Source organism: Neoarius graeffei, chromosome 11 (genome assembly GCF_027579695.1).
Source record: "Neoarius graeffei isolate fNeoGra1 chromosome 11, fNeoGra1.pri, whole genome shotgun sequence".
NCBI lineage: Eukaryota > Metazoa > Chordata > Actinopteri > Siluriformes > Ariidae > Neoarius > Neoarius graeffei.
This window is the reverse complement of record NC_083579.1, coordinates 19,238,318-19,263,502: the sequence shown is the minus strand read 5'-3', so window position 1 is coordinate 19,263,502 and position 25,185 is coordinate 19,238,318. Positions and strand designations below refer to the sequence as shown.

General features: G+C 40.3%; 1 protein-coding gene across 5 annotated transcripts in view; it reads left to right on the top strand.

The window, feature by feature from the left end:
- Positions 1–25,185, top strand: part of pals1a (protein associated with LIN7 1, MAGUK p55 family member a) — a 93,259-nt gene that overhangs the window by 60,805 nt on the left and 7,269 nt on the right. For all 5 annotated transcript variants that reach the window (XM_060933569.1, XM_060933570.1, XM_060933573.1 and 2 more), the window contains 9 exons: positions 3,062–3,557; positions 6,456–6,664; positions 8,098–8,175; positions 8,388–8,537; positions 8,619–8,780; positions 8,889–8,966; positions 9,113–9,296; positions 22,443–22,514; positions 22,652–22,723. In XM_060933569.1, coding sequence (XP_060789552.1) covers positions 3,110–3,557; positions 6,456–6,664; positions 8,098–8,175; positions 8,388–8,537; positions 8,619–8,780; positions 8,889–8,966; positions 9,113–9,296; positions 22,443–22,514; positions 22,652–22,723 — 1,453 coding nt within the window. In that variant the 5' untranslated portion in view covers positions 3,062–3,109. The remainder of the gene's footprint in view (positions 1–3,061; positions 3,558–6,455; positions 6,665–8,097; positions 8,176–8,387; positions 8,538–8,618; positions 8,781–8,888; positions 8,967–9,112; positions 9,297–22,442; positions 22,515–22,651; positions 22,724–25,185) is intronic.

Below are 25,185 nucleotides of genomic sequence, written 5' to 3'. Positions count from 1 at the left end.
CATAATCATCAAAATTAAAACAAAAAAGGCTTTAAATATTTCACTTTACATGTAATGAATATAGCATATATGAAAGTTTACCTTTTTGAATTAAATTACCATGAAAAAGTTCCTGTTTTTCATATTCTAATTTTTTGAGATGCACTAAAATCACTGAATCATTGAAATTGAAAAGGATACCTCCACCCCTGCACAGGCACTCTCAGGTGATCATGTCAGGGCACAATTGGCCTTTTTGTTATTTACTCTTTACATTAATGTTATAGAAAACATATTGGTCTCAATGGTGCATTTTGCCCATGTTCAGGGTGGAAAATAAAAAAAGATTCGAGTAAGACAAGCCAAATTGGTGTTTTTAAAAAGAAGGGATCATGCAGAATAAAGAAAAAAATATTTAAAAAATCTGCGCACATTCCCACAAGGTGTTACGGTGCTCTGAAAATGACATCCAAAATGATTTGTCAGACTTGTGAGGTCTTCTGTTCAAACACTGATTGAGTTTCCTTTCTGTTTCTTGCTTTTTTTGAGTGTTTCTGCTTCTCTCAGTAAGGGAAAAAAATCAAGAGCCTATGTTGGGTAAAAATATGTCTTCTGAAGGCCTAAACAGAGCACAGCCAAAAACTCCAATAAAATTTTGATCATCTTTGAGGGAGTGCTATGACCATGCAGGATCATCCAGACCCAAAATGACAGTTTTGCTACATACTATTCCTATTTGTGTACCAGCATGCAAAATTTGAGCCTCCTACATGGTTTAGTTCTTGAGCTATGGGCTTGTGAACTTTGACAAAAAAAAAAAAAAAGAGTCTGAACAAAATTGACACCCCCCTCCCCCAGTAAAACTGGCTGTGACATGGAAAGTATACATCTTGCATTCAAATAAATTTACAGTGTTTCTCCTAGGTGACATGGGTACATCTGGTGATTTTTTTTTTTTTTCAGAATTTTTTGAGACCTAAGTGCGCGGGCCCTGGTTGAATGACGTGGAATGACCCAGTAGAAAAAAGTATCCCCCACGATGTTGGAACTAAAATCCATTTTGAAGCCCTCCCTGTGTTTTGAAGAGACGGTCTATATGAGAGCCAGTGGCTCTCGGCAGTGAGCAGCAACATAAGCATGAGTTAGTTGCACGTCTTGGATGGTGGGAGCATCAGAATAAAGTTGAATTAGTGGAACTTTATGGTAATGAGCTATGATGCGGTTCAGCGGCAGTCAGTCAGCATTGAGGAGTGCTCCACTCTAAAGAATACTAGCGAACACAGTCGTATAAATTTTGCCTCCGTTCAAACTGTTCCTAAGTACAGTGGAGGAGAAATTAATAATTGCGGTGGTGGGTCTCCCCACTATTTTTGATAGTAAATAGTGGTAGAAGTAAAAACATAAAATTTTTACTTCTACCCTACTTGTGGTCAGTTGGCTCAAAGATGCCAGTTGACGTGTGTTTGCTTTGCATCCCCTTTAAATAAAGTTTGCAAGACGAAGCATCCTGAATGACCTTTTAGTTGCCTTTTTCATCCATGTCACCGAGCATCCATTAACTTACCAGCATCATTGGTAGAGCAGCCAGAGCAGATTTTGACACACTCGCTGCGTTTGGTGTGAACGTACCATTACTCAAGTCAACTTTATTGTCAAATATGCTATACATGCTCGATATACAGCACAGATGAAATTTCAGTCCTCTCTGACCCACAGTGCAAACAGGCAATGCAATAAATAAAAATAGAATAATTGAAATAAAACAGTATAAACACTCTAGATAAGAAATAGACTTAGACTAAACACTCTATATATTACACACACACACACACATACATACATACATACACACACACACACACACACACACACACACATATATATATATATATATATATATATATATATATATATATATATATATATATATATATATATATAAATTGGAGCAAAAGGACATAAAATAAACAGTCAAGGGCACTTGAGGTATAGCAGGTAAACATGAAATAAGCAGTATAAACAATAAACCAATAGCTGTTAAGGTGAGGTAGTGCGGAATAGTGCAAATGAGCGAGGTAAAGTGAAATGTGCAGTCCCTGAGTTCAGTGTGCAAATGTGTGTGTGTTGGGGGGGGACTGTGAGGGTGAAATGTCAGATGCTGAAGGGGGGGCCGGGGGGTGTACCGGCAGAATCTGTGGCAGGGGGCAGAGGGGGGAGGAGGGGCAGAACAGGGAGGGAGTTGAGCCTCCTGACCGCCTGGTGAAAGAAACTGTCCTTGAGCCTGCTGGTTTTGGCCCGGAGACTCCGCAGTCTCCTCCCCGACGGCAGCAGACTGAAGAGGCTGTGAGATGGGTGGGTGGGGTCACCTGCAATCCTGATGGCTTTGTGGGTGAGGCAGGAGTTATAGATATCCATAAGAAAAGGGAGAGAGACACCAATGATCCTCTCAGCTGCTTTCACAAGGTGCTGCAGAGTCTTGCAGCAGGACACGGATAATTTATGCATTTAGCAGACCCTCTTATCCAGAGCAATGTATATAACAGGACCCTAACATACCCACAGTAGTGGGGAGCAGTTGGGGGTTAGGTGCCTTGCCCAAGGACACTTCAGCCATTCCTGCTGGTCCAGGGAATTGAACTGGTGACCTTTTGGTCCCAAAACTGCTACACTAACCTTTAGGCCATGGCTTAAAGTCAGTTTCTCTTCTTTATTCCAGTGCTTCTCCAAATGGCTTGGACAAAAATTTGTGAATGGAGCATGATTTATATAAAAAAAAAAAAATCCACTAGAAACTCACTCTTCCTCTGGTAATTTTATTATGTCCATGTATGAGATTTTTCACTAAGGAGACGTGCGAAAATGTATTACCAGCATCCCCCTGATAAACTAATCCAATCTGAATATGGCTTTTAGGGGTTAAAGCTTGATTAGGAGTTCTACTGTTTTATAATATATTTATGCTTCATTCAGATGGTGAAATTCAAAGCTCTTCTCTAATTTCTTTTTATCTTCAGAGAGCAATGTTACTATTGTGTACAATCTTATCAGTAATCTTAATTCTCCTTTCCTGTCCTCTTCTTAGGGGGAGCAACCTCTTTGACTTGGCTGTCATGGCCTCAGGCTTCCAGTCATGCAGAACTTATCCCTCGTAAGCCTCACATCTCTTGCACACACCTTTCCACGTGAACTGCAGGTCTGCACTATGACCACGTCCTACATGAATGGCCATGTGAGTGAGTCAGAGGACAGAGCAGCAGGCACCATCGACGCCTCGGACTCATCTGGACACTGGCACAGGGAGATGGCTGTGGATTGCCCAGGTGAACTGGGCGCTCGCACCTTGGCTGTACGGCGCAGCGCCCAGCTGGAACGCATCCGCCAACAGCAGGAGGACCGCAGGAGAAGGGAAGAGGAGGGCCGTAACCGTCAAGAGCTTGAAGTCAATTCCTCCATGCGCCTGAAGAAGCTGGCGCAGAACCCTAAGGTGGGCATTGACAACCCCACCTTTGAGCCCTTGGAAGGTCCCTGCATGTTACTAGGGCAGCTGCATGGCTTCAGTGGGGCGCCACGACTACTGGGTGAGTAATGACCATTGCAGTGGTAACTTGGTGAATAAGTTTCTGTTTGAGGACTGAAAGGTTTAGAGTTTAAACTGCCACTGTTAGGTCCTTTATCAAGACTTTTGCTCCAAGGATGTTATGCAGGGTGTCTGAAAAGTCAGGAACTGATGAAAGAGAAACTACATACTTAATTTTGTATTTATTATTTACAACATGCATAATTTTCTCCACGTCATTCTCTGTAATTTTAATACAACTCAGCTTGTGGCAATAGACTGTATACTCACTGTCAACTTGAATAGGAACATCTGTACATTCATGCAGTTATCTAATCAGCCAGTTGTGATAGCAGCAACACAGTGTAAATGGAAGTTAAGAGACCCTTATGGTCTCAGCATTTTCTGATCAGGTGTGTTTGTTCGTTTATTTGTGGATTTTGTTTAACACATTTGGATTACCATGTTTGCCCTACATATTCCCATTGGTTCCTAACTTTTTGGACACCCTGTACAGTGGCTGTCCCTGTGCTATTTCTGGTTTCCTCCAACATTGGCATATAAATGGTTTCCTCTTGGGGACTACTCAAACCTAAAAAGATTATCTGCTAAGCCCTGGTTCTGGGCATGTCATCCTCTGTGATTTTAATACAACTCAGTTCATGGTTATATACACTCACTGTCAACTTTAATAGGAACATCTGTACATTAATGCAGTTATCCAATCACCTAGTCATGGCAGCAGCGCAATGTAAGTACAAGTCAAGAGCTTCAGAAAAATGTTCACATCAACCACAGGATGGGAGAAAAGTGTGATCGCTGTGCCTTTATGGTTGTTGGTGCCAAATGGGTTGGTTTGAGTATTTCAGATACTGCTGTTGATTTTCACAAAGAACAGTCTCTAGAGTTTACACAGAGTGGTGTGAAAAAAGCAAAAAAGCCCTTCTTGTTCCAAAGTCACAAAGATGACACTTTCTTCATTCTGATGTTTCATGTGAACATTACCTGATGCTCCTGACCTGTGTCTGACTGATGTTTTGTATTATGCTGCTGCCCAATGATTGGCTGAATAGATAACTGCATAAATGTGCAGGGGTGGTCATGTTCCTAATAAAGTGGACAGTGGGTGTCCAGTCAGGTCCATAAATATTTGGACATGGACAGTTTTTTATGTATTCCACAGTATACTGGAGTTGAAATTAAATTATGAATAAGCTCACAGTGCAGATTTTCAGCTTGAATTTGAGGGTATTTATCAACAGGGTAGAAGTTACAGCACTTTTTGTATGTAGGTCTCGTATATAAAAGGAACCAAAAGTAATCATACAACTTTACTGTGCAACTGCTCTCAAGCAAAGTGTGTGCATGGGCACATGCAAAGAAATGCCCACTCTAAATGAGACTAGTTCTGAACTGATGTAGTCTATTAAAGGCAGAATTCTGAGAATCTACCAATTTAACACATCTTCCTTGTAAAAATGCTTCATATCTATCAGATTGCAAGGGGATCTCCTGTGCACAGCATTTAGTCATTTTACAGGTTTTTGTTCAGCTCTCAAGCTAGGTTCTAACTAGTCATTCCAAAACTTTTGTTTGTTTTTGTTTACCCAATCTTTGTTGATTTGGATTTGTGCTTTGAGTCATTGTTGCCCAATGGAAGGTGAAACTTCTTTTCTTCATCTTCAACTGTCCAACATGGGCCTGCAGGTTTTTTTGCCAAAATAGATTGGCACAAGTTTTGATTAAACTCCAATCCAATTAAACCCAAAACACAGCTGAAGAGAAGCAGCCTCATTGCATGATGCTGCCACCATCATCATGTGGATATAGTGTTCTTTGGGTGATGTGTTTGGGCCAAAAACAAAACATCTTTTAGATTTATGCCCAAAAATGTTCTATGTTGGTTTTATCAGACTTTTTTTTGTCCCTGGTCTAAGGTGACTTTAGGTGGGCTTGGATGCTCCTCTACTCCATAGCCCAGCAAATCCTACAGAAACGGCTCATCTTTATTTGAGGTTAATTAGAATTACTTTGTTGGAAAGGAGACATATATGCTGCCCTCAAAAAGCAGCAACATATAGAACACCTCTCAGAAGGCAGCATGAGGCACATGCATTTGTTTAATGCACCCATGACTAGATTTCTTCCTGCATCTAAATACAGCCTTTGGTGGCATGTTTTTAGGTTTAGGGTGTGTGTGTGTGTGTGTGTGTGTGTGTGAGTGAGAGAGAGAGATGGTGAATTCCTGAGAAAGGGAGCAGGAGCCCCTGTAAGTACCAGCTTAATTAAAAATTACAAAAACTCCTCTGAGTCATTCTGTCTCAGCCTGCACTGGCTCCATTGTTTGACCACTCTCATAGGCTTTGTTTTTATTTCTACTGTATTGTATCTACATTCCTCAGCTGTTACACCTTCTAAATTTGCTTATGGTTTGCAGTACTCTGGAAGATTCAGACTATTTCATTATTTCCCAGAAGTTACAGTAAGTTATAAGGTTCTGAGATACAGCATCAGCCACCCACCCAGCACACAAATAAACTCCCCTTTCACCACCTCCTGTGTAAAGGCCCTAGGCGCGCACACCAGGTCTTCATTCAGAAGAGAGGATTTGCAAAGGTAAAGGAGGTCATTTTGTGAAGATGGCATACTTAATAGTGATTTTGTGGTTTTAATGGTGCTATAACAATTTAAGCTATGCTTTAAGTGTGCTTTGGATTTAGCATGTGGATTACATATTTACCCAGGGAAGACTTTTTAATGAACACCGTGTACAGAGCCAGCACAGAGTCTCTTTTTTTTTATTTATTTATAGTTGAATAATTGAGAGGCATTTATTGAATGTAGTGAGCTCACGTCCAGCTGTGCAGTCTTAAAATCTCTCTGTGTGTGTGTGTGTGTGTGTGTGTGTGTGTGGGGACAGACCTGGAGGAGTTGCTGATGTCTCTGAAGCAGGTACAGCACTGTCTGGGTGATGTTCAGAGTCAGGAGGATGTGGAGCTGGTGCTGCAGCTTGTACAGAAGCCTGACTTCCAGAAGGCTTTCAACATCCACAATGCTGTGGCACTACACATGAACCGGCCAAGTCCTCCCTTTCCCCTCACAGATCATGCACAAAGCCTTGTGCATGAGGTCAGATACAATTAATTACCATTATTGTTACTATAATAATTGGATTCTATTTTATGATACAATTATTTTTGTTTTAAAAATGGTGAAATAAAAAATTTGATATAATACTAAATTGATACATAAAGGTATTAATAATGAACTCTGTAACTTTTAGCTTGTAGTTGTATAGAATATGAAAAATTTCTGAAATTTTTAGTTTTATGCCACATTTCAGACCTTTTCCCACTGTTTATATCATGTCTCTTAGTGTAATATCTTGTTCAAGGAAATTTGTTTTAACAGTATCTTTTAAAAGCTTAATATAAAGTTCAGAGGACATAAATCCATATGTTCATTTCCTTGCAATTAGTTTTTTGAAAATTTTAATGAATATTAAATTGGCTGGCAGTTGTTGGTGTTCCCTCCCTTCCTGTGATTCTAAACAGTGCAGCTTTAGGTTGAGCTATCATTAGGAGCCAATAAAAATTAACTGCCTAATTTACACTGATGGCACAGTGGCTTTTAGAATCATGAAAGGAAGTATGTTAACATAAGACCTCACATGTTTTATTGCTTTTATACAGTGGTTTAAAATTTAAGTAAAAAGGTAAAGAAACTTTGAATGTTGTTCCAAATGTTTATTTTTAATATTTGCCATTTCTTCCACCCTACATTTCATTGCAAGTGATTTATTATGCAACAAAGTAACACCATTATTGTAGAAGGGCAGAAAACACAACTAGTAGCTAGTCTGTAAGTTTGCTAGCCAGTCCTTAAGCATAACACATACAGGCCAATTCTTTGTTTTTGCTTTTTGCTACACCCTGAGTACATTTGGTTTTGAGATCAAAAGATGAATATGAAATAATAGATCAGAGTTTTTGCTTTCATTTCCTGATATTCACATCTAAATTTGTTAAACAGCTGAGAACATGTCACCTTTGGTAACAGACAGCCCAATTTTTTCCAGCTAAATAATGGATATTATCACATCAACTGCGAAATTCCTGAACATTTGAAACATGTCTGTGAATACACAGACATGTTTCAAATGTTCAGGAATTTCGCAGTTGATGTGATAATATCCATTATTTAGCTGGAAAAAAATTGGGTTGTCTGTTACCAAAGGTGACATGTTCTCAGTTCAAGAAACACCCACACCCAGACAGTGCTGTACCTACTTCAGAGACTAAACACTTCACTCAGGGCTAGTGCAGAATGTTTTTGCAAGTAATGAGCTGGCAAATGCACGAGTTGTCGTTGCTCAACCTGTGGGGGTAATATTTGAAGGTACAGATATACTAAACAGACATTGCAATTTCCTCAAACATTTATGGACTCAGAGAATATTTTATTCTTCCTTTCCACCTTCATTGGGACAAATTAAGCACTGTTTTAGTTGTGGTGTTTTTACCACCTGTGGTATTTAACAGAGACTGCTTTCTTTCTGTTAGGTCCAGGCCATGCTGCACAACAGCTCACAGAAAGAGAGTCTTGATCTCAGCACTTTGCTCAATAGCCCTCACATGCTGGTCAGTGTCATTTCCTCTCTACATGTGCCACCCTTGCTGCTTCCTCTGTGGTGATATAAACTGTGTCTCGGCTATGATTGTCTGTGTTCTAAAGTTCAAACCCCAAACTCTGTTTTGAACATGTATCCAAGTATATACAGTAATTACTTTGTCATGGCTATGGAAATCATCTTTCTGACATGAGCATGTTCATTTCTTTTCTTTATCTGTAGGCACTTATGCTGGCCCATGACCGTGTGGCTGAGCAGGAGATGCAGCCAGAGCCTATGGGTCTTCTTGATGGCCCATGCGAGACCCTCACACAGTGGGGAGGTGAGACGGTCAAAATTGTACGCATAGAGAAGGCCAAGGACATTCCATTGGTGAGAACACTATTTTGGTGTACTTTAAATCTTCTCTTTCTCTCTTGATCTCAGTCTTAATACGATACCATGTGTCTGTAGGGAGCCACAGTGAGAAATGACATGGATAGTGTGATTATTAGTCGGATTGTGAAAGGAGGGGCAGCAGAGCGCAGCGGACTGCTCCATGAAGGAGATGAGATTTTGGAGATCAATGGGGTCGAGATTCGTGGCAAAGATGTCAATGAAGTGTTTGATATCCTGGTGAGGGAAGAAAGATCCTGGCATTGATGTTGGAACATTAAACGGAGTTTTACAACGCATTGAAGATATGGCTTTTGATTTATAAGCATTTACATTTTGTGTCCTCAGGCAGAGATGCATGGCACATTGACCTTTATTCTGATTCCCAGCCCACATACTAAGCCTCCTCCCATTAAAGAGAATGTGGTGGGTTTAACACACTAGATCTTGACGTACATAAATGCAAATTGAAAAGATTTTATATTGTTCTTCCTCTCTTTCTTCCTTTCTTCCTTTCTTCCTTTCTTTCTTTCTTTCTTTCTTTCTTTCTTTCTTATTTATACCTCCCCCAGGTTCATGTGAAAGCACATTTTGACTATGACCCTTCTGATGACCCATATGTACCATGCCGGGAGTTGGGTCTCTGCTTTCAGAAGGGGGACATTTTACACATTATCAGCCAGGATGACCCTAACTGGTGGCAGGCGTACAGAGATGGCGATGAGGAAAACCAACCTCTAGCTGGACTAGTGCCAGGTAACAGAGAGTACATTTATAGACTGCACTGATGTACATTACATATTAACTTGAATGGCATCACAAAATGATAGGTGTCTGTCAAGCTACCAGTGTACAGCAGGGTTGAAATTTGACAGTCACCAGTGGTGATTAAAAACTAACCAGGGCCACTAAAAGTTGAGGTTTGATTGCCCAACGGATGACTGTGATTTGAGAAGTACGAAAAAATTACAATAAAAATGTTCCTTCCTTGGAGTGATTTTCTTTTCTTTGCTTTCCTTTCCTCAACTCTAAGTTTGTGAACTCCAGTAAAATTTTAGTTCTAAAGTGCAAAATTCAAAGCAGTTCATGAGTTTTCAGATCACTCCATGACATCCACAACTTTCGCAAACTGTGATGTCAGTGTGCGTCATAGCAGAAGCCGGTATCTTTCTTCCGCTCCACTGTGTTGATGTTTGTAGCTAACGCTAACTGCTAGGTAGGTAAAATCAAAGATGACTAAAAGATGGTTATATGGGTCCGATTATTTATTTATTTATTTTAATTTATTTATTTATTTTGTGCATGCTCTGAGATAATACAATCAGAGTGCCCCATCTGTCTACCCTCATAGAATGGATGAAGTTGTGGCCCGACATCAGCTACATTGTCATTGTCAGTTATTCTTAGTGAGGGTGTTGATGGCAAGGAGCTAAGGAACTACAAAAGCACGGATGCATACAGTTATCTACATAGTCATAAAATTTGCAAAATTATGTGTAAAAGAGAGGGTGAGTTTGTTTGCTTAAAGGCTGAGGTTGAGCCGAGCCAGAGCAACAAAAGGGAAATCCTGCAGTCATGCAGCAGCTATCAGCTGGGAGGTGGGCTATGTCAGAGTAGAGCGATTGTATTATTGTATTGGTTTACTAGTAACGTAGTGTTTTTATATACATACCATACTTAAATAATTTCTTGTCGATATACTAGTGCATCTCAAAAAAATAGAATACCATGAAAAGTTCCTTTTTTTTCATAATTTAATTCAAAAAGGTAAACTTTCATATATTCTATATTCATTACATGTAAAGTGAAATATTTAAAGCCTTTTTTGTTTTAATTTTGATGATTATGGCTTATAGGTCATGAAAATCAGAAATCCAGTATCTCAAATTATTAGAATATTCCCTTAGATCAATCAAAAAAAAAGGATTTACAATACAGAAATGTCCAACTTCTGAAAAGTATATTCATTTATACACTCAATACTTGGTTGGGGCTCCTTTACCATGAATTACTGTATCAATGCGGTGTGGCATGGAGGTGATCAGTCTGTGGCACTGCTGAGGTGTTATTGAAGCCCAGGTTGCTTTGATAGTGGCCTTCAGCATATCTGTATTTTTGGGTCGGGTGTTTCTCATCTTCCTCTTGACAATACCCCATAGATTCTCTATGGGTTCAGGTCAGGCAAGTTGGCTGGCCAATCAAACACAGTAATATCATGGTCAGCAAACCATTTGGTAGTAGTTTTGGCACTGCGGGTAGGTGCCAAGTCCTGCTGGAAAAGGAAATCAGCATCTCCAAAAAGCTCGTCAGCAGATGGAAGCATGAAGTGCTCTAAAATCTCCTGGTAGATGGCTGTGTTGACTTTGGACTTGATAAAATACAGTGGACCAACACCAGCAGATGACATGGCACCCCAAATCATCACAGACTGTGGAAACTTCACACTGGGCTTCAAACACCTTGGATTCTGTGCCTCTCCACTCTTCCTCCAGAACCGTGATTTCCAAATTAAATGCAAAATGTACTTTCATCTGAAAAGAGGACTTTGGACCACTGAGCAACAGTCCATTTCTTTCTCTCCTTAGCCCAGATAAGACACTTCTGACATTGTCTCTGGCTCAGGAGTAGCTTGATATTAGGAATGCAAAAGTTGTATCCCCTTTCTTGAAGATGTCTGTTCGTGATGGGTCTTGATACACTGACACCAGCCTCGGTCCACTCCTTGTGAAGCTCTCCCAAGTTCTTGAATCAACTTTTCTTGACAATCCTCTCAAGACTGCGGCCATCCCTGTTGCTTGTGCACCTTTTCCAGCCACCATTTTCAGCAATGACCTTTTGTGGCTTACCCTCCTTGTGGAGGGCATCAGTGATCATCATCTGGACAACAGTCAAGTCAGCAGTCTTCCCCATGATTGTGGTTGTGTGTACTGAACTAGACTGAGAGAGACACTGTGTTCATACTGTTTTACTCAAACTCGAAATGAAATATTCTAATATTTTGAGATTTTTTTTTTGTTTTTGTACTGTATGCCATACTGATTAAAATTAAAATAGAAAAATGCTTGAAACATTTTAGTTTATGTGTAATGAGTCTATAATGTATAACATTTTCACTTTCTTAAATAACTGATGGAAAATATTGAACTTTTTCACAATATTCTAATTTTTTGAGATGCACTAGTATTTGTCCAAACTTCAAGTTCTTAACCACCTTGATCATTCCAGATATTGGATGGTATTTGTAGGCTAGTTTTGTTTACACTAGTACTTCAGTACTGGTCGCTCTTGGATTCTCTTGGCTACCTAGGCTACATGCACTTATTGTTAATTGCTTTGAACAAAAACGTCAGCTAAATGACTGTAATGTAATGTTTGAGTAATGTACAATATCTAAACAACAATTACATTAATTCTATGTTGTTGATTAATCCATTTCTGGGGGCATAAGTTAAACACTGTGGGGGGTGTTCAAGTAAAAATTGTTTTCCTTTTTTTTTTTTTTTTTGGTTCACTAGAGGAAATTTAAGGGCCACTTTATTTTGGCCTGGGTCACTCAGGGATACTGGCCTGAGTGGCGACCAAGCACTGCAGTTGATTTTTAGCCCTGGTGCATGTCACAAACAGATTTCTGTGCTCATGAATTCAATTTGATTCCATTTCATTGTGAAATTGAAGAATTTTGGGACAACCTGGACTCTTTCTAGAACTGCATGTCTGGCCAAACTGAGCTTGAAGGGCCTTTGTCAGGGATGGATGGATGAATAGATAGATAGAGAGAGAGATTGATTCTTAATTGTCATTGCACATTACTATACAACGAAACACTGTTTGAGGGCTCAGATCACAGCAGCATATCGATAAATAAAATGAAATAAATAGATATATACATAACCTTTTAAAAAGCAGCATAATGGCATATAAGCAGCAGTATGTAATTCTTCAGTCTAGCCAAACACAGTAAGGTGCAGAGTGAGAGTCCAAGTCCGGATCAGGCCTCCAGCAGAGCTTTTACAGCCCTGGGGAAGAAGCTATTTTGGTGTCTTGCTGTTTGTGACTTTATGACCCTAAGCCTGCCAGAGGGAAGGGTGTCAAAAAGACATCGTCCGGGGTGAGTGCAGTCAGTCCTAATCTTTGTGGCTCTGTATCTCAGCCTGGCAGAGTAGATCTGTTCCAGGGATTGGAGAGGGGTACTAATGATTTTAGATGCAGTCCTGATGATCTGCTGCAGATCTTTCCTCTCCTCTGAGGTGCAGCTGGAGAACCACACTATGGATCCATAGCTCAGAACACTTTGTATGGTGCACTGGTAGAAGTTGGTGAGGAGCTTCTGTGAGAGCCCAGTTTTCCTCATGGATCACAGGAAGAAGTGTCTCTGCTGGGCCTTCACCACCTCTCTGGTGTTCACTCCCCATGTCAGGTCTTCTGAGAGGTGAACACTGAGGTACTTGAAGCTCTCCACCTGTTCCACCTCTTCTCCAGAGATCACCAGGCTGGCATTTCTTTTATCCGGTAAGGTACTTGAAGCTCTCCACCTGTTCCACCTCCTCTCCAGAGATCACCAGGCTGGCATTTGTTTTATCTGGTTGTTTTCTGAGGTCAGTGACAAGCTCCTTTGTTTTGTTGGTGTTGAGGAAAGTCATTGTTCTGACACCAAGATGTAAGGGCCTGAACTTCCTCTCTGTAGGCTGCCTCATCGCTGTTGGTTATCAACCCCACCACAGCTGTGTCATCTGCAAACTTTAGTTTGAGTTATGAATGGGAGAACAGTCCTGTGTGAAGAGTGAGTAAAGGAGTGGACTAAGAACACAGCCTTGGGGGGTGCCAGTGTTTTAAGATGGTGTTGGATGAGATGAGGTCTCAAAGTCTCACATGCTGTGGTCTGTTGGAGAGGAAGTCCTTAATCTAGCTACAGAGTTGGTGGTCCAGGCCCAGAGACAGCAGCTTGTTGACCAGCTTGCTTGGATTGACAGTGTTGATGAGACCAAGAACCCAAGGACCACTGTAGCAGAACTTCTGAAGTCCTCCACAGAGATGGGAGCACCTGCCAGTAGGACAACCATCTTGGAGATGATCCATTAATCAGGCCTTTATGGGCGAGTGGCAAGACGGAAGCTCGTCCTGAGGAAAATGCATATGGCAATCACTTAAAGGACTCTGAGAGCATGAGGAAAATGATCCTGTGGTCTGAGAAGACGCAAAATTTCACTCTTTCGGCTGAACTTGAGAGTGCAACATCTGGAGAAAACCAGGTACTGCTCATCAATTGGCTAATACCATCCCTACAGTGAAGCATGGTCATAGGAGCATCATGCAGTTAGGGTTCTTCTCAGTAGACGGTACAGTGAGACTGGTCAGAATTGAGAGATGGATGAATGCAGCTAAATACAGAGAGGTACTTGAAGATGACCTGTTCCAGAGCACAGTGACCCAAAGCATATGGCCAGTTAAATGCTGGAGCAACTTTGGAGGTCTCTGAATATCCTTGAGTGACCCAGCCAAAGCTCTGAGAACCCCATAGAACTTCTGTGTATGGGGACACCTGAAGATGGCAGTTCAGAAATGCTTCCCATTCAGTCAAATTGAGCTTGAGAGGACCTGCCTTTAATAATGTGGGAAATTGCCCAGATCCAGCAGTGTAAAGTTTGTATGAGACACTTATCCAAGAAGACAAAAGGCTATAATTGCTGCCAAAGGTGTTTCTGCAGAGTACTGAATTAAAGGGTCTAAATACTTTTCTAAATCAAACTTCAGTTCTTGTTACAGAAATTTAACAATTTATTCAGTTTTTCACTTTGTCATGATGGGTTATTGTGTGTAGACTGATGGCCAAAAAATTACATTTAATCCTTTTTAAATTAAATCTGTACTAGGCATATCAGACACTCGTTGGCCATGCTGTGAAAATTGTGCATGCAGATGCTCATCTAAGTTTCCAAATCTGTCACTGCTTAACTATTGAATATTTTCCATTGTGAGTACTATCATTAAAAAGCTTATTTCTGCTTTCCAAAGAAATTTATCTCATAAAGATCTGTTCAGTACTTTGGGAATAACAGCAAATTGAAGTTGGTGCAACAGTGCGCACACTCTGCTCATGGGATGTTGGGAAACTACCGGTACTTTTTGAGTCACGGGAAAGTGGTCAGGCTCTCTTCTGATCGGTTTCTGACTGGATTGCTTGTGAATATCAATCAAATAACTTTTATGGGGATGTTCTCTAGTTTCTGATGAAGTCTTCAGCAAAATTTCCCATCAGCTAGTTTTGATGCTATGCTCTATGGGAGACTTTGAAGTGAGTTTTCGTAGCTTTACCTACTTTGTTTTTTTTCAAATTAATCTGATTCATGGAAATGAGTAACTATTTTAGACTATAATTGTTTTGATGAAAAATATTGAGATCTTAGTGGTTGGAATGATATTTTAAGAAATCAGAAATGTGAGTGTCAATTTCAGTTCAATTAACTGGAATTGTTTATTGGATGTGGATCAGGGTTTTTTTTTTTTTTTTTTTTTTTGTTGTTGTTTTGAGGTTAGCCTTGAAAGCTGTGAATTTAATTGAAATAATTTATATTATTTCATATAAACATGAGTAGGCCCTACTTTTGAGAAATGCAAAGGCCTACAGAGCACAAAGAGGGTACAGGGATGAAAGTCTTCCGGATTTACCCGGAAATACGGATATTTGACAAAACTCTTGAAAATCTCTGGTTTTCCGAATGGAGAAATTTATTTTTCGGATTTTTCGCGTTCCTAGATGCGACGTAATACTTCGTCCTTGCATGGGCGCGGTCCTTAAATAGCCGAAACATAGTTCACTGATTTAAAGACAGGTGTTCTTTGTTAACGGCGCGTGTGCCGGAACTCGTTAGGCGCGCGCGCGCCCAAGGTGCGCCTTCAGGTGCACGTGCTAAGGCATGCAGGACTGACACCGTTCTGCGCAAGCTCAACACAATCGCACTAGAAAGCACCAGTGTAGCTGCAGTCTTTTTAGTTGCAAAGTACAAGTATTTCCTCGTGTTAATAATTCGCCATGTCAAAACAAGCAAAACTTTCCTCCTTCTTACGACGTGAAGAGAGAGAAGCAATTTATTATATATATTTTTTTTCCATCAAAGTTGCATTTTGTGGTTTCGAAGCTAAGTTTTAGTGCCGTTTCTAGAACACATCATCAAGAAAACGTGGAAGAAACAGCAATAATGGAAGAGACGGTTTCTAAGCTACCTAAAACTAGCAGTGGTAATTATTTTTTGTTACATAATGTACTCAGGCTGCCAGTCAGTGTGTGACCCTCCCCCGAAATGCTATGCCCCGATTTACATGAGAAATTTGGTATCCATTGGTGTGTTTAAATTTACAGACAATACGAACTAATGTAAACAATTGGCTTCAACTCGCATAAATATCTCATCTCATCTCATTATCTCTAGCCGCTTTATCCTTCTACAGGGTCGCAGGCAAGCTGGAGCCTATCCCAGCTGACTACGGGCGAAAGGCAGGGTACACCCTGGACAAGTCACCAGATCATCACAGGGCTGACAGACACAGACAACCATTCACACTCACATTCACACCTATGGTCAATTTAGAGTCACCAGTTAACCTAACCTGCATGTCTTTGGACTGTGGGGGAAACCGGAGCACCCGGAGGAAACCCACACGGACACGGGGAGAACATGCAAACTCCGCACAGAAAGGCCCTCGTTGGCCACAGGGCTCGAACCCAGACCTTCTTGCTGTGAGGCGACAGCGCTAACCACTACACCACCGTGCCGCCACATTCAATGCTTATTTATGCATATTTTATAATTAACATTGATTTCTCCTTCTTTATGTATAAATGAGAATTTACATCAGCTTTATATTGCACAATTAAAGCCATTTGGTGAAACTTAGAAGAATGTGTAGTGCTTAATTAATTTGCATAATTGTTTTTTACTAATTTTTCAAAATTTGTATTCAGTATACAACCATCTATGTGCATGCCAATTTCCATGTAAATATCTTGAAAAATAAAGTTAAGAAAAAAACATTTGATTTCATTCGTTAATTAGTCAAGTTTATTTGTATAGCACTTTTAACAGTAAACATTGCCGCAAAGCAGCTTTACAGAATTTGAACGACTTAAAACATGAGCTAATTTTATCCCGAATCTATCCCCAATGAGCAAGCCTGTGGCGATGGTGGCAAGGAAAAACTCCCTCAGAGGACATGAGGAAGAAACCTCAAGAGGAACCAGACTCAAAAGGGAACCCATCCTCATTTGGGCAACAGCAGACAACATGACGATAACATTAACAATTTTAACATGAAGTCAGTTTCGTTGATGTTGTAAACTCTTCATTGATGGAAACTTGAGTGCAAAACTGTTCGTGACAACTGCAGTCCTAAAGTTAGCAAGTCAACTGTAGTCCTCAGTCATAAAAGCATTACTGTAAGTGTCCAGAGCGTCCTCCAGGTGTAACTTTCAACTGTCCTCATGGGGCCATCCTCCTTAGGAGCGATGCGATGAGACTCCAACCAGACACAGGGCACCAGGATGGATCACGCAGGTCCGAGGAGCAGAAGAGGTCAGCTTCTTGATCCCAGGACCAACATGTAACTCAGAGGGACAGATTTTTTTTTTTTGGGGGGGGGAGAAAACACAGGTTGTTAGGTATGCCCAATGTCACCTGAATAAATAGAAACAGTATATACATATGGGCGGCACGGTGGTGTAGTGGTTAGCGCTGTCGCCTCACAGCAAGAAGGTCCTGGGTTCGAGCCCCATGGCCGGCGAGGGCCTTTCTGTGCGGAGTTTGCATGTTCTCCCCGTGTCCGCGTGGGTTTCCTCCGGGTGCTCCGGTTTCCCCCACAGTCCAAAGACATGCAGGTTAGGTTAACTGGTGACTCTAAATTGACCGTAGGTGTGAATGTGAGTGTGAATGGTTGTCTGTGTCTATGTGTCAGCCCTGTGATGACCTGGCGACTTGTCCAGGGTGTACCCCGCCTTTCGCCCGTAGTCAGCTGGGATAGGCTCCAGCTTGCCTGCGACCCTGTAGAAGGATAAAGCGGCTAGAGATAATGAGATGAGATGAGTATATACATATTGCACTGAGTACAAGCAGGGACTCCGGCAACGAACTATGACAGCATAACTAAAAGGGGAGAGCCAGAAGGTAACACAGGCATGAGGGAGCCCAGGGACATAAAGCAGCCAGCCAATACACCATCAACAAACTCAAGTGAGCAAGCGAGTGGGGACTGACAGCATCCATACATCCCAGTTTACCAAAACACTATGTCTGAGGACCCTCCAGATCTACACCGTTACCTCATAAACACCATTAACACAAAGCTTGATTAAACAGATATGTTTTCAGCCTAGACTTAAACGCTGAGGCTGTGTCTGATTCCTGAACATTACTTGGAAGGCTGTTCCATAACTGTGGGGCTTTGTAAGAAAAGGCTCTGCCCCCTGATGTAGCCTTCACTATACGAGGTACCAGGAGATAGCCTGCACCTTTTGATCTAAGTAGGCGTGGCGGGTCATAGAGGAGCAGAAGTTCACTCAGGTACTGTGGTGCAAGACCATTCAGTGCTTTTAAAGGTCAATAGTCGTATTTTATAATCAATACGAAATTTGATTGGGAGCCAATGCAGTGTGGATAAGACAGGGTGATTGTGGTTATATTTTCTAGTTCTAGTAAGGACTCTTACTGCTGCATTTTGAACTAACTGGAGCTTGTTTATGCACTTATTGGAGCATCCAGACAGTAAGGCATTAAAATAATCCAACCTGGCGGTAACGAAAGCATGAACTAGTTTTTCGGTGTCATGTAGTGACATTACATTTCTTATCTTAACAATATTTCTGAGATGAAAGAAAGCTATCTGGGTGATGTTATCAATGTGAGTTTCAAATGAAAGACTGGGGTCAATAATCACTCCGAGGTCTTTTACTGCTGCACGTGAAGAAACAGAGAGGCCATCCAGAGTTACTATGTAATCAGAAAACTTACTTCTAGCTGCATGTGGTCCTAGTACAAGTACTTCAGTCTTGTCAGAGTTAAGTAGAAGGAAGTTAATAAGCATCCAGTGTCCTTCACACATTCCTCAATTCTATTAAGCTGTTGTGTCTCATCTGGTTTTGCAGAAACATACAACTGTGTCTCATCAGCATAACAGTGGAAACTAATACAATGTTTACGAATAATATCACCCAGAGGTAACATATATAAAGAAAAAGCAGTGGACCCAAGACAGAACCTTGTGGAACACCAAACTTTACTTCAGTACGTCTAGAAATATCACCATTTACATCAACACACTGATAGCAATCAGTTAAATAAGAGCTGAGCCAGGAGAGGGCCGTTCCCTTAACTCCCACAACATTTTCTAGTCTATCCAGAAGAATGGAATGATCAATGGTATCAAATGCTGCACTAAGGTCAAGCAACACAAGCAGCGAGACACAGCACTGATCAAACGCCAACAGTAGGTCATTTACTACTTTAACCAGAGCTGTCTCTTTGCTATGATGAGGTCTAAATCCTGACTGATACATTTCATGGATGTTATTCCTATGTAAATATGAGCATAACTGCTGTGCCTCAGCTTTTTCAAGGATCTTGGAAATAAAGGGGAGGTTTGATATTGGCCGATAATTGGACAGCTGACAGCGATTGAGGTCAGGTTTTTTAATCAGGGGTTTGATAACTGCTAGTTTAAAGGATTTGGGTACATTGCCAATCGTAAGAGAAGAATTTATTATTTTTAGAAGCGGTTCAATTACTTCAGGTATTATCTGTTTGAATAGACGTACAGGTAAGGGATCTAGTACGCAAGTTGAGGCTTTTGATGCCGAGATTAATGAAAGTAATTCAGTTTCTCTAAGGGGAGTAAAACATTCTAACTGCTGATCTGATAGTTATATTGTTAACTACAGGGTCACTTACATTGTCTAACCTTAAATTAGTAGTTTGAATTTTTTGTCGGATATTCTCAATTTTGTCATTAAAAAAATTCATGAAGTCGTTGCTACTACATACTCCAGGTGTGCATGTGTGGACTTATTCCTGGTTAATTTTGCTACAGTATTAAATAGGAATCTATGATTATTTTTATCTCCTATTAGGGAGGAAAGATATGTTGATCTCGCAGCACTAAGAGCTTTTCTATACTTCAGGAAGCTCTCCTTCCACACGAATTTGAACACTACCAATTTTGTTTGATGCCATTTACGCTCCAATTTTCGAGCAGTCTGTTTTAAAGTGCGAGTGTCATCATTGTACCAGGGTGCTAATTTTTTGTCTCTGACCATTTTTCATTTAAGAGGAGCTACATTATCTAAAGTATGGCGGAACGTTGACTCTCAGCATTCAGTTGCCTGATTAAGTTCTGCAGGGGCTGACAGTGACCCAATCAAAGTTGATAACTCTGGGAGATCATTTTTAAGCTCTGTGCAGTAGTTGACGTGACTGTACATTTAATACAGTAGCGTGGTGAGGTGCATATATTCTTACTGAGACATATTTTGAATGAGATGAGAGAATGATCTGAGATAACTTCAGATTGTGGAAGTATGACTATATTTTCTACGTTTAACCCAAACGTTAGTATTAGATCGAGGGTGCAACCACCATTATGGGTCGGTCTTATGACATTCTGATTAATCCCTACTGAATCTAAAATGGATACAAACGCTGTTTTCAAAGGGTCTTCTGGGTTAATCGAAGTGAATATTAAAATCTCCGACAACTAAAGCTTTGTCTAAGGAAATAACCAGGTCTGAGATAAAATCTGCAAATTCAGAAAGAAACTCAGAATATGGCCCCAGGGGTCTGTAAATAATAAGTAACGGAATTAACTGGGTAGACTTATTTTTCGAGGCTACATACATTATATTAGTATGAAGAACTTCAAATGTATTAAATTTATAACCAGGTTTTTGTGTTACACCTAGATAATCATTATAAATAACCGCAACGCCTCCTCCTCTACCAGTTAGACGAGGCTGGTGTATATAACTGTATCCAGGAGGACTATTTTCATTTAATGCTATATATTCATTTGGCTTAATCCATGTTTCAGTTAAACAAAGTACATTAAACTCCTGATCAGTAATGAGCTCATTAACCATTAGCGCTTTAGATATAAGAGATCTAATATTTAATAGCCCCACCTTTAGATCAAAGGTGCTGGCAGCAGCTGTACAGTCAGTATGATCCAATTTTATATTGATTAGGTTACTGGAACAAATTCTCTGAATATTTCTACTTTTTTGTTGAGCTCGGGGAACAGACACAGTCTCGATGTAGTGGACCCTGAGTGACTACTCTGTGCAGCTAGCAGACAGTTGGTTTAGCCTATTCGTCTGCTCCTTAGCCTTGGCTCTGGATTGTCAGAAATTAACTAGGCCTGGTCTGAGACTATGACCTATGCTGCAGGAAATGAGAGCAGCACCTTCCTGAGTGGGATGGATACCGTCCCGCCCTAACAGGCCAGCAGTGCCCTCAAAATTAGCCCAATTATCTATAAAGCCCACACTTTTCAGAGCACCACCTGGACAACCAGCAGTTCAGCGACCATAACCTGCTGTAAGCTACATCGCCATGCCGCATTAGGATGGGACTAGAGCATACTACAGCATCGGACATTGCCTTCGCTAATTTAAACACCTCTACAAAGTTACTCTAAGTAACCTCAGACTGACAAAGGCGTATATCATTAGCTCCTGCATGGATAACTATCTTTGAGAACCTGTGCTTGCCTTGGACCCTAAGATTACCTGCTATGTCTGGCACCCTGGCTCCCGGTATCCACCTGATTAAAGCTGCTGGTGCCCCTGAAGGCTGAGCTAATTTTAGGTGCCGTATGATAGTCCCCTATAACCAGAGCTCTTTCAGGTTTCTCAGTGGGTGCATCACTAAGGAGAGCAAACCTGTTTGACACATGATGCGGAGAGGAGTGGTGCTCCCGTGGGCAAGCCTCAGCAGTAGCTTTGGCTCTATGCTTTTGCCGCAGAGTCGTCACCCATTCGCCCCGCTGTAAGGGCTCTAATGCCGGAGTTGGGGGATTACTAACTCCACCTAGGGCATCCAGACTTTCCTCTACAGAAACTACACTGTTCTCATTCTCGCTGACCTTCTCTAAAGCCTGGATACGTGCTTCTAACACTATAACCTTCTCCGTCAGAGAGCTAACTAATCTGCACTTATCACAAGTAAAGCTATCGCTAGCGACGGAGGAAGAATGACTAAACATCCTGCACTCAGCACACTGAATAGGCTGAAGGTGTGCCATGATGAAAGGATTCACGTAGCTTAGTTGAAGATCTGTTGATATTGAAGCAGATCCGATGTGGATGGCCTCCGCTTATGGTCTTTACGCAGGAGGAGGAAAAAAAGAAAGTTTTCGGTCTCGCCGTTCTTCTGAAAAAAGAGAGAGAGAGAGAAAAACGGAAAAAGGAAAGCAAAAGTACAATAAAAAAATGAAGAGGATACTGGAAAATTATTTGTAGAAAAAATAAAAAGGATTAGTAATTAACACCAGCACTCACTGGAAAAAAGACTCTTTGCAAACAACTCGGGAACCAGGAAGTGCGTAGCACAGAATGCGCAGTTAATTACGCCCATTTTGGGTCATGTTATCCTAACACATCACATCAGCTTTTTAAAAATTAAGCATTTTTTTTCAAACTTTGATTTGTAATATCTCAAGAACAGAAGCGTATTTTAATTCTGTAAAAAGTATGTTCTACATTCAGTTCTGAATTCAGTGAGACCAGTTTCAAGCAATTTTGATTGAATTTGAATTTTCACCTGATATGCCTATCTATACCACAATAAATTATGCGAAAACTGAGTCTTTACTTTCCAAACCTACTTCAACGTTGAAATTTGTATTTTTTACAACATTATACAGGTAAGAGCTTTCAGCAGCAAAGAGAAGCCATGAAACAAACAATAGAAGAAGATAAGGAGCCTGAAAAATCAGGTAAGCACTAACACACTCATAGTCCATTATTTGCTTATTTTACAAAAGTACTAATATTTTGTTCTCATTTGTCCAAATACTGGAATCATTTGCTGAATCACGCATTCAAACATACACAATCCAACATTATTGATTAGGGAAGCTGTGGTGTGCAAAAAAGAACAAGAAGAAGCGGAAGAAACTGCTGTATAATGCAAACAAGACAGATGGTGAGCCAGTTTATTTGTTTTTTTTTTTTTACTCATATTACTATGAATAATTAAGGAATTATAAATGCAAGATGTGCCCTTTTCATAACATTGTACATGCCTTTGTATCAATGAAAATGCAAACTGCATGAAAACAAAAGCAAGTGATTATGCAAGAATGCTGACAAAATTGCATGTTAATCTTTTTTCATCCTTTAGTAGGTGATTTGGATTTTTGTTATTAAAGTTGCCATAAACATGACAGCTCTTAAAGTGTAAATAAGGAAACGACAACTCCCTTTTTGCCATGACATATGTACTGAGTGCTGCACTGATTCTGCTGGGGGGAAAAAACAAAACAAAACTTGAAAATGCCATCATGCTCATAAGGCATTTGAAAATGCATATATGCAAAATTAAATTTTCATGCATGCATACATACATCAAAAGACCAGATAGGTAATTCCTCCCCAAATCACCAGATTTAGAAAAATGTTCGCCACTGACCATCTCAGATTTGCTTCATACTTTCTGGAAATATTGTCAGTGTGCCCAATAACTAGTATACAAAATTTTAGGCTTGTACCTTCATTAGTTTCTGAGATATAGAGGCTTTTAAAAAAGGGGCGTGGCCCCAATTTCACTGTTGAAACGCGTACTATAGAAAACGGACCTAAATTCCATAAGTCGTTACTTTTAACTATTCATGCAAGATGCATGAAATTTTCAAGGATTGTTCTTCAATGCCAGATACCTTTTAAATATTAAAATAGAAAGTTCACAGTTCAATATTTGCCAAGTTCTGGCTTGCTGAAAATCATGAAAAAATGTGCTTTGGAGCAATTTTGACGCCCCATATCTCCACATTAAAGCACACCAGATCTTTCAAATTTTCTTATTTATTACTCATGTTATAGTACTCTTTAGGCAACTAGGTATGTGTTCAAAAGAAATCAAACTTTCTGATTTATTAGGCTTTAAAAATAATCCCTTCCCGTCTCTCTCTCTCCCGCTCATTTCCTGTCTCTACACTGTCCTATCCAATAAAGGTGCAAAAAGCCCAAAAAAATATCTTTAAAAAAATAAAAATAAAAACATGTTGCACCTATAATTCAAATGCATATTACAAATGTATGACAAGGTCTACCATAAAAACAATTATACCACTGGAAAGAGCTTCTTTTGATTCGCAAATGCACAAAATATGAAGTTGGAACCCTAAACCAAACTATAAATATTAAGGTATCAAGTACGGCACGTTTTACGATCGACGGAAATGCTGTTTTAAGGCATATTACAATACAATTACAAACCTACAGTGTAGGAAAAAATAACCTTAAAAATACTTTATTTGAAGAGCTTAAACAGTGTATTGATTTGCTTTTCCACATCAGATGGAAGTTTATACTGCTTGCCAATTGATGTAAGTGGGGCATCAATGATTTTAATGACATGCACCAGAGGGACCCAACAGTTATCCTCTCTCCTGGGCCAGCTGTAAGTCTGAGAGGGACCATGAGGATGCATAAATGTTACTTGTACATCTTGTTCCTCCTCTGATAATGCATGAATGTTGCTTATCCACCACTGTCTGTCATACAAACATACAACATATTTACCAGGAATTGTATCTACCAGAGAGACTGCTGATTTAACAGGGGTTTTATGCATTACTTGTGGCCTATTCCCACTCATATCCACAATGAAGCTAGGACCACCTGACACCCTGCTGACCTGCAGCTGGTTGGACATGATTGGAACAAATGAGTGGTTGTCTCCTGTTCCAGGAATAGTAGCTGACCTTGAAAATCTTGTCTCTAATGCTTTTCCACTCTCCATAACTTCCCCTGTACCAACCCAGATGAAATGGATGTTCTTGATATGTTTTTCTGCCCACAAAAACAGATCAGATGGGGGTAGTATGTGATCACTCATGACTGCCTGTAAGCTAGCTTGAGCTGCTGACCGCTTTACAGTGCCTCCAATACCATCACAGGGTGATTTACCATGAGAAGTGGCAAAGAAATGCCATTCTGCCAAAAGTCCAAAATCGTCTGCATGCTTTATTAGATTTGTGAAATTTTTATAGTTTTTGTATTGGGCTGCTGATCCGTCACTGAAGTAAATGACCTTTTTCAGCTGGGGATGTAAATGGCATACATATGGTAAAACCTTTTTTAAGAATGCATGCACGGCCACTGTATCATGCTTAAGCCAGTCACTTATTATGCAGATAGAGATGCATTTCGTTACTTTTGTACCATCTTCATTCTTTGCTCTAATGTACACTGCAAATGGATGAAGAGTGCATTGGCTGTTGTCCCAGTGGTATCCCTGGGCAGAATCCTGTACACAGAATGAATGGTTTTCGGCAAAATCCAAAAGCATAATACAGTCATCCACTGACAGATTTTCCTTCAGATTCTTCAAATATCCACTCTAGTGTTTGGCAATTTTGCTAGTTTGTCTGCTCGTAGATTATA